Genomic DNA, 15,172 nt, shown 5'->3' with positions numbered 1-15,172 from the left:
TCATCAACTTCTTCCTCCGAAATCTAACAGCACCTTCGAGGCGGGAAGAAGTTAATTTCTCCTGATAATGGGGCAATAAATTCTCTTTCTCTGAAAGATTTGGGTGTCCTGTGGCTGCTATCTCAGTGCGAGTCCTTTCTATAGCATCGTTTCTATTTTAACATTTTGTTATAACCCAAAACTATATTTACCACACTACTTAAGAGCATTAATACAGCATCACTTTCTAACACAACACATATAATATTCATTTTAATATTTGCGAAAAGCCAAGCATAAAATACGCATTTTTCAGTTTTTAAGCTGTTGCAGAGCACTGGGATAAATCAGCCCGAGAGGCTGAGCAGGCAAATCCAACAGGGCAGCTGGGCAAAGAGACCTCTGCAGGACAGCAGATTTGCCTCCACCTCTTCTCCATCCCAGGGGTGAATTCTTGACTGAGTCAGCCGTGGGGTTCTGGGTAGGGGGGCAGGAAAAGCCAAAACAATGGGGCCACAGGCGCCAGCCCCCACCAGGGGATCTGCCAGCTCCTTCCTCCCAGAGCGTTTTTTCCTCATGTCCTGTCCATCCTCATCCACTGGCCAGGCTCCCCCTGCACTGGGGGGATTTGCAGAAATTGGGGGGGTATGGTACCCCCAAATGAATCTGGGCAGCATGAGCATCAAACACTGGGGGGATTTGCAGAAATTGGGGGGGTTTCGTGCCTATGGCACCCATGATCTGGGCAGCATGAGCATCCAACACCGAGGAGATTTGCAGAAATTTGGGGGGTATGGTACCCCCAAATGAATCTGGGCAGCATGAGCATCCAACACCGGGGGAATTCGCAGAAATTTGGGGAGTTTGGTACCCATGATCTGGGAGGGAACTGGCCACCACAAAGAGCCAGCACAGGGCACAGCCACACAGATTTGGGGTGCACACAGCAGCCCCCCAGGAAAGGAAGGAGAGGCTGGCTGTGAGCAAGCAGCCAGGGCTGCTGCTGCTCCGTGCTGGGTGACCTTGGAAGCCATTTGCCAGGCCTGAATAAAGCGACAATAATCCTATTCACCTTTTAGCCTCATTTCCTAAGGCAATAACGCACATGCCCTCGCCGCGTGCACTCGCAGGTGTCACTCAAGCCCTGATCCCGTTTGCACGACTCCAGCCCAGGGAAGTTTTGCTCATTACCCCTCTGATGAGCTTTGTGCAGCAGGGGCAGGAGCCCCAGGCAGGCTCTTTGCCAGGGCCTGGCCCTGCCCTGGCTCTGAGGCTGCTCAGCCCAGCTCAGCACAGTCTGGGCAGCTCCCTGCAGCCTCCTGAGCTCACATGTCCCAGCCAGTTCCAGTCTGTGGGCTCAGGGCACACCCAAATGGGATCAGAGCAGCCCTGGGCACCCGTGGGGCGCCCTCAGGTACCACAGAGCACAGCCAGGCACTGCCCAGGCAGGTCTGCTGCCTGCAGAGGAGACAGAAGGCAAACACCTTCTGCAGGGTTGGCCCAGGCACAGACTGAGTGCTGGCCAAAGCCCCAGGGCAGAGGCACTGATGTAGCCCAGGAAGGGCAGAGATGTTCAGGCAACCCTGCCCAGACCCTCCTGCCCACTCTGCAAGGTGGAAAGAGGGTTATTGTGAGACCCACACCTGCCCACTGCTCCAGGCCAGCCCATGCCCGACACAAATCCCTTGTAGCCTGCACAGAACCTCACTCGTGCATCACAACCTTTCCCTGGAAGAACTTTATTAAATAGTGTCCAAAAAAAAAACAAAACAAAACACCAGAAGCAGAAAAACTCAGCATGACCCCATCCCTCCCAGCGAGTTAAAAACCAAAAAACCACAAACTGATCATCCCCACATGGTCAGTGCTGGTGGCTGCTGGACAAATCCTCCCTGGTGCCCCTCTCCCTGTGAACACAGCTCCAGCATCAGGGCAGGGAAGGCAAAAGGGTCCTGTGGGACAGCCCAGATGGCTGCAGGGTGAACCCTAAAAGGTGTTGAAAGCCAAGACAGCACTCACATGTTGTTCTCCCACCAAAGCAACCACTCACCACCCCCACAAGTGCCCCAAACTGCTCCTACCCCATGGGGCTGAAGAGAAGCTGAACAGACCTAAATGAGGGGCAGCCAACACCAGGCCTGGTTGTCACTCCTCAGCCAGGCAAAGCCACCAGCACCTAAATTTCTGTGGCTTTGTGAACACCCCAACACAGCTTCCCCCTCCCTGGAAGTTTATAAATAGGGGGTTTTATCTTTTCCTACAAAGACAGCCATGGGATTTCCTTTGCAACAGCAGAACAGTCTCCCTGCGAGGTAGAGAGTTAATTTCAGGGCTGACAGATCCTAAATTCAAACCAGTTTGTCCTAGTTGAGGTAAAATTCAGTACTTTATAGGAAGTTTTGCAATGCCAGAGGGCCATCAAGATTCCTCATTGCCGGAGTCATCCTCATCACCGTAACAACTCTCTGCTTCCTCCTCCAGCTCATCATCCTCATAATAGTCATCATAAAAGAGGTCTGAGCCCTCATCTGGGGCTGGAGTCTTGGTCTTCACACAGTACTCAGCCAGCGTGGTGGGGACCTTCACTCCATCCCGCTCAGCATCCACCTTGGTGCCCAGCACCTGCTTCCTGCAGGGTGAGAAATGGGGGGTGAGAACAGAGCTGTGCACCCCAGCCCTCCAGAGCCCCTGTCCCACAGGATCCCAGCTCTGGGGAGGATGAAACAGGAAAGCCTTGTAAATATGATTGCCTGGCAAAAGATTTTGAGAATATGGAAACTATAAGTGAGATTGAAATGAGAGCAAGCTTTGAGATACATTAGTTGCTGAACAACTGGAAAACAACGGAGTGGCTGACTGAAGGTAATCCCCTTTTGATGGAACAACACCCTCGGCTTGCAGGCAGGCCTAAGGGACAGAGCAGACCCTACAGCTTGGCAGAAGGGGCCCAAAGAGGAGTTTTTAGGGTTTAAAATGTAGCACAGTATGGTAATGTAATGATTCTTATAGGCTGTATGTAAATGCTGTAGGATTTGTATATTGTACTAGATTGGTTAGTGAGGATTAGAATATTCAACACAGAAGAAGATTTATTGTATTGTAACGGGAACCTCCCTCTCTTACCCCTTTTACTCTCTCACCCTCTCATCCTCTCTCTTTATCTCTCTCTCCTCTCAGGCCTGCTCTGAGCTGTGCCTGGCAGCTCCCAGCAGGGCCCTGCACCCAGGCCCTTTGCAATAAACCCCAAATTCCATGACCTGGCTGCAGAGATCTCTCATCTCCATCCATCCTGACCATCCTACCCCTGACACTCCCACATCCCAGCACAGCCAGGGCTGCCAGGGCTGGGCTCAGCACACACCTGATGATGTCTGTGTACTCCCGGTCCTTCCCTTTGCTCTCCTTCCACTTGCGGTACATCACCGAGGCGTCCACGTTGGCCGGGGAAAACGCGTTGGGCTCATTCAGCAGCGAGATCACACTCAGCAGAATGGTTCTGGTGTGGATAAACATGAGCAGATCAGGGCTGAGGAGACTCAGCAGCACCCCAGCAGTGCCAGCAGCCCAAAACCTTGTGCTGTGCACAGCAAGAGAGGTCACAGCAAAGGGGAGCAGGCTGGGCATGGGCTGTTGGGGTCATACACTGTCAGAACTCAGCACATCCCTCTGGGTGTCCAGGGTTGCCAAGAACCCCACTGTGGCGCTCAGAGACCCTGGCATGCAGCCCAGAACACCTGGGGATTTGATTTTGACCCCTGGAGCAAGCTGCCAGCTTTGTATGAGGACCTGAAAGTCACATAGGTTTGAATAGTGTAATAACAAAATGATCACAGGGTGAAAATGTAGATTTTAGGATTTTTGGTATGGGGGTTATGGGGACAAGATGGAGGAACTTGGGTGTGTCCAGCATTTCTCCTTCTTCTTCTTCTTGTTCTCCATTTTCAGCAGTGATGTTGGCACTTTGGGATTGGTTTAGAGTAGAAGTGCACTGTCTAACATAGGTGATAGGTATTGGGAATGAAGTGTAAATATGATATATGTAGTTTGTAGTATAAAAGGACAACACAGAGAGTGCCTGTGGCTGCCCTGCTGAGCAGACCTCAGCTGGGCAGAAAGAAAATTTTATAGATAAGAATTAATAAACAACTTCAAGACTGAAAAGTGAAGAGTCCAGACTCGTTCTTCAGGCACAGGCCGAAGCAAAGACATCCTGCACATCTTGAGGCAGCAATTATCAACAGCAACCTGAGAATACACAAGCTCTGGCTGTTCTTCAGCCAATCCAACAGCCTGAGAGCCTTCTCTAGCCCCCTGGCACCTCCTGTCCCCAGCCTCCCACCCTGCCATCCCCCATCCCTCACCGCACGTTCTGGGTGGGGTTCCAGCGCTCCGAGGGCAGCTCTCCACTCTGAGGGTCATCCACAGGGGGGTGCAGGATGGAGATGCAGACATCACCTGTCTGAAAGCACCAGAGAAACAGAATCCTCAGGAGCTGCTGCCCCAAGTATCTCCTCACTCGCTCTTCCCCTTGGCTGAAGCCAGGTGAGGTGACTGTCACACACATGTTTTATGGCAAATCCTTTCCTTAGGATTTTTTCTCCTGAGAAGCTGGGAGGCCTCAGGAACAAAATGTAAACAATTATTATCTGCTGCTGTGGAATGCAACAGGTGCATCTGTGATTGGTCTATGTTGGTTGTTTCTAATTAATGGCCAATCACAGTCCAGCTGTCCAGACTGTCTGGGTCAGTCACAAGCCTTTGTTATCATTCCTTCTTTTTCTATTCTTAGATAGGATTTAATCAGAAAGCTTTCTTCTATTCTTTTAGTATAGTTTTAATATAATACATATAATAAAATAATAAATCAAACCTTCTGAAACATGAAGCCAACATTCCCATCTCTTCCCTCATCCTAAGACCCCTGTGAACCTCACCACAAGTGACCCCAGCTGTCCCTTCAGCCCCATAGGAGGGACACAAAAGTGGACAGGCACCCCATGACTGCCAGCTCTGTCCAGGCCAGGCTGCCCAATGCCCAGCAGGCTGTGCCCCTGGCGTGGGCCCCAGGGCCAGGCACATTGCTGGCCCTGCAGCCACTCTTGGCACAGGCACAATGTCCCCAAGCGTGGGAGCCACCAGGCCTGCAAAGCCTGGCTGACCTGGACGCTGCTCTGGGACAGCAAAATGCTGTCGTGAGCTCATTAGCGATGTTCCCTGTGCCAGGCACTGAGCGTCCAGTGCCAAAGGCTGGCATTTGCACCCAGTGCCATCACAACAGAGGCACACGTGTCCACTGGCTGTCCAAGAGCCTCCTGGCTGTCCCAGGGGACCTACCTCGTAGATATTGGGGTGCCACATCTTGGTGAGGAACCTGAAGGCAGGAGGAGAGTAGGGGTAGTCGATGGGGAAGCGGAGACGAGCCTGCGAGGGAGCAACAAGGAGATGTGAAAACTTGTGAGAAATAAGGGATGGAAACCACAGAGGGAACAACAAGGAGATGTGAACACTTGTGAGATGGAAGGGATGGAAACCACAGAGGGAACAACAAGGAGATGTGAAAACTTGTGAGAAATAAGGGATGGAAATAGCAGAGGGAACAACAAGGAGATGTGAACACTTGTGAGAAATAAGGGATGGAAACCACAGAGGGAACAACAAGGAGATGTGAAAATTTGTGAGACATAAGGGATGGAAACCACAGAGGGAACAATAAGGAGATGGGAACACCAGCCTGTGAGAAGGAAGGGATGGAAACCACAGAGGGAACAACAAGGAGATGTGAAAACTTGTGAGAAATAAGGGATGGAAACCACAGAGGGAACAACAAGGAGATGTGAAAATTTGTGAGACATAAGGGATGGAAACCACAGAGGGAACAATAAGGAGATGGGAACACCAGCCTGTGAGAAGGAAGGGATGGAAATCAGAGAGGGAACAATAAGGAGATGTGAACATCAGCCTGTGAGAAGGAAGGGATGGAAACCACAGAGCCTCTGATAGCTCTGAGAAAAAGGAACCTCTGCCAAGCCCAGCTGGGCACCTGCTGAGACAGAGTCTCTGCACCAGTGTAGAGTGTTTAAAGTGCTAAAGTACAGCCCTGGGGGCAGCCTCTCACCACACAGAGTGTTGAGCAAAGGGGCTGTGACCAACAGCAGCTCCTTGCCCCCCATCCTGCCCACACCCCCTGTCCAGCAGGGCCCTCTGGTGCTCTCCAATGCAGAGGAACCAGGGGGAGCCAGTGGTGTTGGCACCCAGCACAAACCCCACGGCAGCACAGAGAGCCATGCAGAAAGGCTGGGGCACCCCCAGAGCTGCTGCCAGGGCCAGACCATGGCTGTGCCACTGGTTGTTTACTCTCCAGAGCCCACAGGAAGGAAGCATCAGGTGTTTGGTGCTCTGATGAACGCACCAAACCTAAAAATAGCCTGTCACTGCTGAGAAGAGACCCAGTCCAAACTGGCCGCAACGCGCAGCTTGGGGGCTAAAAATAAAATCACATGAAGCTCAGGCTGCAGCCCAGGGCTCCAGCAGGGACACTCAGCCAGCACCAGCTCCTCCCACAGCTGCCAAACCCACAGGGCTGAGTTTGGGCAGAGAGGGGCTCCCTGTCCATCTCTGAGTGAAGCCTGAGGGGGCACAGGGACCTAGAGCAACATCCCACAGTCCTCAGAGGATTGCCCCAACCCACCAGCACCAGGAATCCAAAAAAATGTGGGCAGCTTCTCCCTGTGTGGCGGCACAAATTCCCAGCGACTGATTCAGCTTTCAGCTGTTTCCAGGCCCTGGGAGCAAACTTGCAGATCAAGACTCAACACGACAACTCCCTGAACGCTTCTTGCTCCCTCAGTTCATCCAAAAGAAAATCCAGACAGTGGATTCTCTTGTACATGAACTGAGAAAAATCCACGGCACAGGACAGGGGGTGGGAAAAGGGGAAAGTGCAGTGGGGGCTGTGTTGTGTGTGTGTGTGTGTGTGGAGTGCAGGGCAGTGACACACGGCCCCGTGCTGGGCTCTGGCCAAACAGCTGAACATGGCAGAATAATCCCCTTTGTTGTGTCAGAGGGGATCAGAACAAAACCAGCCGAGGCAAAGCGATGCCAAAGGGGGCTTGGACAGCAACAACCCCACCCTGTGTGTACAAACAGGCTGGGCAATGCTCTGCCCCTCTGCTCTCCTCTTAGGCACAGCCTCGCCAGCACTGTGCTGAGTTTGGAAGCTCTCAAGCACCAAACAGGAGCATGAGTGGCTGAAAGGGTGAGAGTTCACAGGGTTTCATGCTAAAATGCTGTGGGGGAAAAAATCCCTGCACTCCAGTGAAGAGATGAAACCCGGCTCTGGAGCGCCAGGAAAACAAACACAGCTAACCCTGGGTGAGTCACCCTGTGCATCCCCACCCTGACAGCAACAGGATGAAAACACAAGGGCTCCACGGAGGAGGGAGCATGAGAAAGAGGAAGAAAACAGCTAGCCCAGGTTGCACAATACCTGGGAAGAGCACACACACATCCTGCCGAGGGGGGACTGCGCAGTCAGACCAACAAACATCTTTTTCCACCCCAAACCAAGCCATGACACTCTCTCACTAAGCCAGCCCCCTGCTCCCACCCTGGGCTGTCTCTGGGGGGACTCGGGGGCCCTTTATCTCTTCCCTGGTCTGGTGGCAATGCCTCAGATCCCCTCCAGGAGAGGGAACCCCAGTGACTGCTGTCCACCCTCAGACCAGGAGGGCAGGGGGGTGGTTGAGCCCCCCATAAGGGGACCCTCGGTAGAAGGAACCATCTCCCTGCTAGGACCACCCTGAAGCCCCAGCGACCCCCAGGTGCCCAGTGAAAGACCCCACTCACCCCTAAGCCTGGGAGCAGCTCTGTCACGACCCCCACACCCACTCGGGACACCCACATCCCCCTCACAGGGTCTCACCCCTTCCCAAAACTGAGAAACTCCTTCCCATACCACGCAGCACATCCCCCGACACCGCCTGCTCTGCCTTCCCCGCCGCTCACCTTGAAGTATCCGCCCTCGTAGTGCGTGTCCGGGGGTCCGAAGATGGCCACGTCCCAGGTGTACAGGTCCCCCTCGTCCACCAGCCCGACGCGGAACCCCTCCACGGGCTCCTCCTGCAGCCCCTTGAGCTCCAGCAGCAGCGCCTTCTGCGAGCTGGGCACGGCGGGCCGCGCCATGCCGCTCTACCGGGGCTCTCGGCGGCGCCACCGGGGCCACGCGGGGCACGGCGGGGGCTGGAGCGCCGGGAGGGGCGTGGCCTCACAGGGAAACGCCCCCTACGCTGTAGCTGGCCAATCGGAGCGCGGGGTGGGGCAGGTGGGCGGGGCAGGAGGTGGGCGGGGCGGCTCCGCCGGTGCCCCTGATGGCGCTCCCGGTGGCACCGAGCGAACCCAGCGATGAGGGGGCCTCCCGGGGCTCCCGGTAGCACCGACCCACCGAGCGTATTCTGGGATGGGCGAACGCCCTGGGACTCTCCCGGTGTCACCAGCCCACCGAGAGAATCTAGCGATGGGCAGGGCGGCTCCGCCGGTGCCCCCGGTGACGTTCCCGGTGACACCGGCTGACCGAGCGAACCCAACAATGGGCAGGGCGGCTCCCCCGGTGCTCCCGGTGGCACCGGCCCACCGAGCAAACCCAGCGATGGGCGGGCGCTCCCCAGCACACAGAGCCCCGGCCAGCCTGCAGGTGTCACTCCTGTGCGACAATTCACAGCAGCAGAGGCTGCTCAGCTTCAGGAATCCCCGGCTCGCAGCTGGCTTTGTGTCACATCCCGTCAGCTGTGCCCGCGGCAGGAGCCGCCAGCCGCAGCCTCACCCAGTCCTGCCCGCAGGGAGCGGAACATCCGCCCCAACACAACATCCCGAGCCCGCGGGGATCCCCCCACCGGCTCTGCCACAGTCCTGCACCTGCTGCCGACACTACCCCCAGGGCTCTGGGCACTTCTGCTGCTCATTCTGGCACTTGGTGCTGCCAGGAGGTAATTAAGTGGCCACTAAAAAATAATAAAAAAAGCTTTAATGTCTTACAGCAAACCAGGAATTGAACAGTATAAATAACGATCAGACAAGTTTAAATAAATAACCCCCAGCCCGACACGCAGCTGGTCCTGGAGGAAGGGGATGTGTCTCACATCCCAAACCACCTCAGCCCTCCCCAGCTGCCCCTGTGCAGCCACAGCCCAGCCCCACACTTTGTTCCTTCTGGGTCACTTCACTGCCCAAAGCAGCTCCACGGGTCACAGCCTCCATGTGAGTCCTGGATAATCCCTGGGAGGGATCTCCCAGCTGGGACACGGAGCTGCTGGGCACCATCAGAGCAGGCAGGGAGTGTGAAACTGGCAATCTCTTGCTGGGCTCTCCAGCCAGCTCCCCGTGCTCACCGTCCAGCTCGGAGAGGAGCCCCAGCCAGCGCTGCTCCCACCCTCCATCACTCCACAGGCTTCACCTTGGCTATGAACAGCGCCGTGGCTTTGCTCAGGAACTCCTCCCTGCTCATGGAGGAGCCCATCTTCCTCTCCTGCAGCGCCTGGTCCATGGCCAGTGCCAGCCTGTCGGGGCCCAGCCTGGAGCCCGCCTCCAGGTAGCGGCCGGGCCGCGGGCCGTGCCCGGCTCCCAGCGCGTCCTCCAGCGCCCGCAGCACCGCCTGGCACAGCCGGCTGTCCGCCGAGTCCCCGGCGCCCAGCACGGCGAACAGCGCGTCCGCTTTGGCCGCGAACTCCAGGAGCACGCAGCAGGTGAGGACGCCGTAGCGGAACACGTCGAACGGGACGGCCTCGTGGTCGCGGCACCGGACGCGGCGCAGCAGCTCGGCCGCCGCCTCGGCCGGGGCCGCCCCGCGCTGGCAGATCCGCCTCAGCAGCTCGCTGTAGAGCCGCCCGTCCACGCCCGCCGCCCGCCGCCGCCCGCCGCAGCCCAGCACCTCGTAGGCCGCGCCGGTGTTGCTGTCGAAGGCCGTCCTGTCGCGACATGGCACACACACACACAGAGGCGGCCTCGCCCCCCGTCCCCGCCGCCCCCCGCCGCCGCCGCTCGCCGCACCTGTGCGAGTGATGAGCCAGGCACACGTACCACAGCGCCCGGGCCAGGCGCTGCGGCGGCCCCGGGGGTTCCGCCGCCGCCTCCGCCAGCACCAGCCGCTCGAAGTACTCAGCAAGGAAGGACACGGGCTCGGCGGGCCGCGCCTCCAGCACCTTGAGCAGCGCCTCCCGCACCATGGCCGTGACGCCTGCTCGCAGCAGGAACTCCGCCGCGCTGCCCTCCGCCGGCCCGCCGCCCCCCGGCGCTGCCCGCCCCGGTTCCGGCAGCCCGCTACCCCCCGCCGGTACCGGGGCGGCGGCCGCTCGCCGCTTCTCGTACGCCGCCATCTTGGACCGCGCTTCCGCCCGGGCCGGAAGTTTTGGTGCCGCCATCTTACAGGCTGGCAGCCAATGGTGGGCAGGAAGGCTGTGAGGGAACGGCGCCATTGGGCGAGGCCGCTGCCGCCATCTTGAGTGTGGGCAGAGGGTCTGCGTTGTCAACGCGGCTGGCGCCGCGGCCGCCATGTTTACTGCGGGCAGGCCGGGGTGCCCTGGGGCCGTGGGACAGGGCCCAAAGGACACTGTGAAAAATGCATGTATTTTATGATTGGCTTTTCTCAAATATTGCAATGAATATTATATGTGTTCTTGTAGAAAGTAATGCTGTATTAATTCTCTTAAGTACTGTGTTAAATATAGTTTTAGGTTATAAAAATTGTTAAAATAGAAACGATGCTATGTAGGATACTTTTTTTAAGAAAAGGACTTGCAGCGAGATAGCAGCCACAGGACACCTAAATCTTTCAGAGAAAAAGAATTTATTGCTCTCTTATCAGAAGAAACGAACTTCTTCCCGCCTCGAAGGCGCTGTTGGGATTCGGAGGAAGAAGTTGACGATGACCAGAAAGAATCCTGTGTTTGAATGGAATTTATGCATCATGTATGAAGTGTATGAATATGCAACAGGCTATTGCTTTTAAGGGTTAATCCTTTGTTAACTGTGTCCTTTTTTGGGCTCGTGCTGCCCAGAAAAAGGTACCTGGACCACCCATAACTCTTTGTATTTGTTGTCTCATATGGTCTAAATCCAAACTGTCCAAATTATTATCACTCCAATTGTATTACTATTTTTATAACCATTTTATTCCTATTAAAATTTTACAAACAAGTGATTGGGCGTTTTTCACAGACGCTTTGCTGAGGGCCCGAACAGAAACAAGCCCTTTATTGGAGCACCGGTCCCACCCGCATGCTGGGCCCACGCTCCCCCGGGACCTCCGTGCTCCCACCCGTGTGCCGGTACCGGGAGCTCCACGCATCCGGTGATCCGTGCCAGCCCGCGGGGATCCTGTCCTGTGTCACCTGTGCTCATTGTCCTTCCAGGCTTTGCCTCCCGCGGCAGCTGCTCCCCTCCTGCTCCTTCAGCGACAACCGGGGACAGCAGTGACACTCCGGAGGGCTTGGAGCCACCCGGCTGTCCCAGTCCCGGGACGGCGGCTACCGGGATCTGAACCACTTCCACAGGCGTCGGGACACGGCAGCGGTGGCGATGAGCCCCAAGAGCGATCCCGCTGTGCCCATGGCGATGGCAGGGCTGGAGCTGAAGGAATCTGCAAAGACACGGGGCTGTTACTGCATGGAAGTGCCGAGGGGTGAGCGAGTCACAGAATAATTCACTGAATAAAATTCACAGAATAATCCACAGAATTAATAGCATAATTCACAGAATTCATAGAATAATTCACTGAATAATTCTCAGAATAATTCACTGAATAATTCACAGAATTCATAGAATAATTCACTGAATAATTCTCAGAATAATTCACTGAATAATTCACAGAATTCATAGAATAATTCTCAGAATAATTCTCAGAATAATTCACTGAATAATTCACAGAATTCATAGAATAATTCACTGAATAATTCTCAGAATAATTCACTGAATAATTCACAGAATTCATAGAATAATTCTCAGAATAATTCTCAGAATAATTCACTGAATAATTCACTGAATAATTCACTGAATAATTCACTGAATTCATAGAATAATTCACAGAATAATTCACAGAATCACTGGGTTGGAATACACCTTCAAGATCCAGTCCAACCCATGCCCCAACACCTCAATTAAACCATGGCACTCCAAGCCCCAAAACAAAGTGCAGCACAAGGTGTGGGGTTTTCTGGTAACTTAATTTCTTGAGGTCTAGGAAGGTCTGGAGAAGCTTCCTGGACATCCCCCCAACTGTGGCACGGACACGAGGGGCTGCAGCCCACCCCAGCGATAAGGACAGGGGTCCGCAGACCAGCAGCACTCACCATCCACCACCATCACCTCCAGGCTGGCCACCTGGGCGCGGTGGTGGCCCCGCAGGACGCACTGGTAGCGTCCCTGGTGCCAGGGCTCGGCGCTGTCCAGCCGCAGGGCGGAGCTGCTGCCCGCAGACTCCTCCCGGTACTGCCCGAGGGCTGCGGGGGTCCGCAGCCAGCGCACCGTGGCGTTCCCGGTGCACCGAGCGTGGCACTCGATGCGCAGAGCCCTGCCCCGCGTCCCGGTGGGAGGCAGCGACCGCATCTGCAGGCTGCAGGCGGGCATTGTCCCCAGAGGTGGCTCTGTCGCCGCAGGGAGGGTGCTGGTGGCCACATCTGCCCTGTGGGTGCTTGCCGTGGGGTCCTGGGGCACTGAGGGCTCCGTGGAGGGGGCATTGGTGACAGCAGTCAGATCCTGAGTGGTGCCAGCATTGGGGTCCCGTGTTGTGGTGGGGTCACCTCTGGGGACACCTGGCCCTGGAGGGAGGGCTGTGGTGGCCACGGTGGCTGTGCTGGGGCTCCCCGTGGAGGTGGCCACGGCTGGTGTCATCACAGCTGCAAACACAGCAAGCCTTGGTCACAGGGGAGCTCAGCTCGCTGCAGCCCCGAGGTCCTCCAGCCCCAGAGCAAAGGGGCAGTGCCAGGAGGGACAGGGATGGGAAATTCAGGAATGGTGCAGCTGCTTGGCAGAGCTATTTTGAGGAGCACAGGGCACTGGGGGACATGCAGGTTGTGGTCCCCTGCCCCTCCTGGCACTCACCCTCAGCCCTTGCCACCAGAGATGCCACCCTGCTGAAGGTCTCCTGCCCGACACGCAGCGTCACCTCGCACCTGAACTCCATCCCTTCTGCCACCTCTGTGCCCTTCACCGGCAGGCTGGAAACGATGCTACACAGCTCCTCCTCATCAGGATCCTCGCAGTCAGGGTCTGTAAGGTTCTCCAGCACGTGGTGGCCCCGGTACCAGGTGAGGACCAGCCCGGTGGGGGGGTACACCTGCGTGGCTGAGCAGGTCAGGGTGGCAGGGTGCCCTGGGCGCAGGGTGTGGGGAGATGCCTCCAGGCTCAGCGTGTCTGGGAGGGCTGAAAAGGAGTCAGAGCAGGGTCAGGGGTGATTTTTAGCTCAGGAGAAAAAGGGCTGCCCTGGGGATGCAGGATTGTGCTGGGAGGAGGCAGTGAGGGATGGGCTGGGGAGTTGTGACAGCGTTCACAGGGGTCTGAGGATGAGGGAAGAGATGAAGATCTGACTCCATCTTTCAGAAGGCTTGATTTACTATTTTATGATATATATTATATTAAAACTATACCAAAAGAATTGGAGAAAAGATTTCATCAGAAGGCTGGCTAAGAATAGAATAGCAAAGAATGATACCAAAGGTTTGTGGCTTGGCTCTCTCTGAGCTAGCTGGGCTGTGGTTGGCCGTTAATTACAAACATCCAAAATGGGCTAATCAAAGATGCACCTGTTGCATTCCACAGCAGCAGATAATCAATGTTTACATTTTGTTCCTGAGACCTCTCAGCTCCTCAGGAGGAAGAAAATTTCTAAAGAAAAGAATTTCCATAAAAGATGTCTGCGACAGGCAGTGCTTACCATAAACCTTCAGTGTGACACTTTCCTTGTAGTCCTTCCCATGGCATTTGCCCTCGCAGAACTTCATGCCCTCCGTGGCCACCGTGGCGTGCTGGATGTGCAGGATGCTGTGGGTGGAGAAGGAGGAGATGGTGCCCAGGGCTGTGTCCAGCCCCCTCCACTCCACCTTGCCCCCTGCACATGCCAGGGAGCAGTTCAGCTCTGTCGAGCCCCCAAAGGGCACCACGGGCTCCCGAGGTGTCACCACCATCCTGTCAGCAGGGCCACCTGGGCAGGAGGAAAGTGCAGGGTCAGGGGACAGCCACCAGCGCTGGGACAGCAGCGGTTTGGGGACAGGGAGCTCCTGAGGCTGTAGGGTGAAGCGAGGAGAGCAGCTCGGGGGTTTAGGGTGGCTCTCGGCCCCATGGCACTCACCGCTGCAGCCCCACAGCGAGCCGAGGAGGAGGAGGAGGAGAACAGGAGCCGGCTCCATCACCCACAGGGCAGCAGCAGCGCTGGTTTTCCCTTCTTTCATTCCTTCCCCTCTTTCCAGCTGCTGGCCGGTGCTGTCTCCTTCTGGTCGCCGGCTCCAACCTCAGCCCTTCTTAAGCCCCGCAGGAACCGCCCCCAGGAGCAGCGGCCCCAGGATCTCCACAACTTCCCGCCCGAGGGGTATTTCCAGAGGGAGATTTCTGATTTTCTTCCAAGTTCAGCTTTTGCACAACACCCAGCCGAGGGCCAAGCCGGCAGCCCCTCCAAACCCAGGAAAGTCCCTGTCCTGAAGGGTCCCTGTGAAACTGCAGGGCCCTCATCACCCCAGCAGGGAGCCCTGCCAGGCACTTTTAACACCCCAGGATGTGGCTCAGATCCAGCTCTATCCCTGTTTTTTTACAGGGATCACTCCCTCAGAGGCTCTGGCAAACCAAATTTCCCCTGACCCCAAGAGCTGCTATGGCATTGTGGAAAGGGCCCTGCCAGCCCCTGTCCCAAAAGCAGAGCCAGGATCTGTGGTCAGATCTGTGCTGAGCTGATTATTCCTGTTATTCCTAAAAAATGGCATTTTCAGGGATGGAATCAGTGTTCCTGTGAGGCTTGGTCTTGTACAGATGGAGAAAGTGTCACCACAGAGAAGGTGTTGAGCATCTGCATTATCCAGCGTCTGTCCTGAATCTGGCATCACTGGATCTGTCCCTGCTGGATCTGGCACTACTCCCTCATTCCTGCCCAGCTCCCCATGGAGGAGTGATGGCCAGCCCTGTTGGGGAGCTGATTATTCCTGTTATTCCTCAAAAA

The 15,172-nt window shown here is 56.0% G+C and overlaps 3 protein-coding genes across 5 annotated transcripts; all 3 read right to left on the bottom strand.

Moving 5' to 3' along the window:
• Positions 1-1,727: 1,727 nt before the first annotated feature.
• CDC34 (cell division cycle 34, ubiqiutin conjugating enzyme) lies at positions 1,728-8,207 on the bottom strand. The gene is made up of 5 exons (XM_058821313.1): positions 7,984-8,207; positions 5,314-5,400; positions 4,341-4,438; positions 3,341-3,475; positions 1,728-2,608 (listed from the first exon to the last, which is right to left on the bottom strand). The coding sequence occupies exons 1-5, from the start codon at positions 8,158-8,160 to the stop codon at positions 2,398-2,400; spliced, it is 708 nt and encodes a 235-aa protein (XP_058677296.1). The 5' UTR covers positions 8,161-8,207; the 3' UTR covers positions 1,728-2,397.
• Positions 8,208-8,808: 601 nt separating this feature from the next.
• Positions 8,809-10,346, bottom strand: TPGS1 (tubulin polyglutamylase complex subunit 1). 2 transcript variants are annotated; one of them, XM_058821210.1, is made up of 3 exons: positions 10,021-10,346; positions 9,363-9,938; positions 8,809-8,975 (listed from the first exon to the last, which is right to left on the bottom strand). In XM_058821210.1, exons 1-2 carry the CDS (start codon positions 10,344-10,346, stop codon positions 9,410-9,412), a joined length of 855 nt encoding a protein of 284 aa, XP_058677193.1. In that variant the 3' UTR covers positions 8,809-8,975; positions 9,363-9,409. The 2 variants fall into 2 exon arrangements, with proteins under 2 accessions (XP_058677193.1, XP_058677192.1); XM_058821209.1 differs by lacking the exon at positions 8,809-8,975 and having other exon boundaries at positions 9,047-9,938.
• A 405-nt stretch (positions 10,347-10,751) lies between these two features.
• Positions 10,752-14,514, bottom strand: MADCAM1 (mucosal vascular addressin cell adhesion molecule 1). 2 transcript variants are annotated; one of them, XM_058821204.1, is made up of 5 exons: positions 14,315-14,514; positions 13,901-14,167; positions 13,069-13,389; positions 12,318-12,863; positions 10,752-11,608 (listed from the first exon to the last, which is right to left on the bottom strand). In XM_058821204.1, the coding sequence occupies exons 1-5, from the start codon at positions 14,412-14,414 to the stop codon at positions 11,496-11,498; spliced, it is 1,347 nt and encodes a 448-aa protein (XP_058677187.1). In that variant the 5' UTR covers positions 14,415-14,514; the 3' UTR covers positions 10,752-11,495. The 2 variants fall into 2 exon arrangements, with proteins under 2 accessions (XP_058677187.1, XP_058677186.1); XM_058821203.1 differs by having other exon boundaries at positions 13,901-14,414.
• Between the last annotated feature and the right edge of the window lie 658 nt (positions 14,515-15,172).

The sequence above is a fragment of the Ammospiza caudacuta genome, chromosome 28 (genome assembly GCF_027887145.1).
Source record: "Ammospiza caudacuta isolate bAmmCau1 chromosome 28, bAmmCau1.pri, whole genome shotgun sequence".
NCBI classification, from domain to species: domain Eukaryota; kingdom Metazoa; phylum Chordata; class Aves; order Passeriformes; family Passerellidae; genus Ammospiza; species Ammospiza caudacuta.
The sequence above is the reverse complement of the archived record's forward strand: the minus strand, read 5'-3'. Positions and strand labels throughout refer to the sequence as shown.

Coding starts and splice junctions, on each gene's coding strand:
- CDC34 (XM_058821313.1), bottom strand. CDS start 8,160: ATGGCGCGGCCCGCCGTGCCCAGCTCGCAGAAGGCGCTGCTGCTGGAG. Junction 4,439..5,313: donor GGCACCCCAATATCTACGAG/GTAGGTCCCCTG, acceptor TGGTGCTTTCAG/ACAGGTGATGTCTGCATCTC. Junction 3,476..4,340: donor AACCCCACCCAGAACGTGCG/GTGAGGGATGGG, acceptor TATCCACACCAG/AACCATTCTGCTGAGTGTGA.
- TPGS1 (XM_058821210.1), bottom strand. CDS start 10,346: ATGGCGGCGTACGAGAAGCGGCGAGCGGCCGCCGCCCCGGTACCGGCG. Junction 9,939..10,020: donor CTGGCTCATCACTCGCACAG/GTGCGGCGAGCG, acceptor ATGTCGCGACAG/GACGGCCTTCGACAGCAACA.
- MADCAM1 (XM_058821203.1), bottom strand. CDS start 14,414: ATGAAAGAAGGGAAAACCAGCGCTGCTGCTGCCCTGTGGGTGATGGAG. Junction 13,390..13,900: donor TGTCACACTGAAGGTTTATG/GTAAGCACTGCC, acceptor ACTCCTTTTCAG/CCCTCCCAGACACGCTGAGC. Junction 12,864..13,068: donor TCTGGTGGCAAGGGCTGAGG/GTGAGTGCCAGG, acceptor CTGTGTTTGCAG/CTGTGATGACACCAGCCGTG.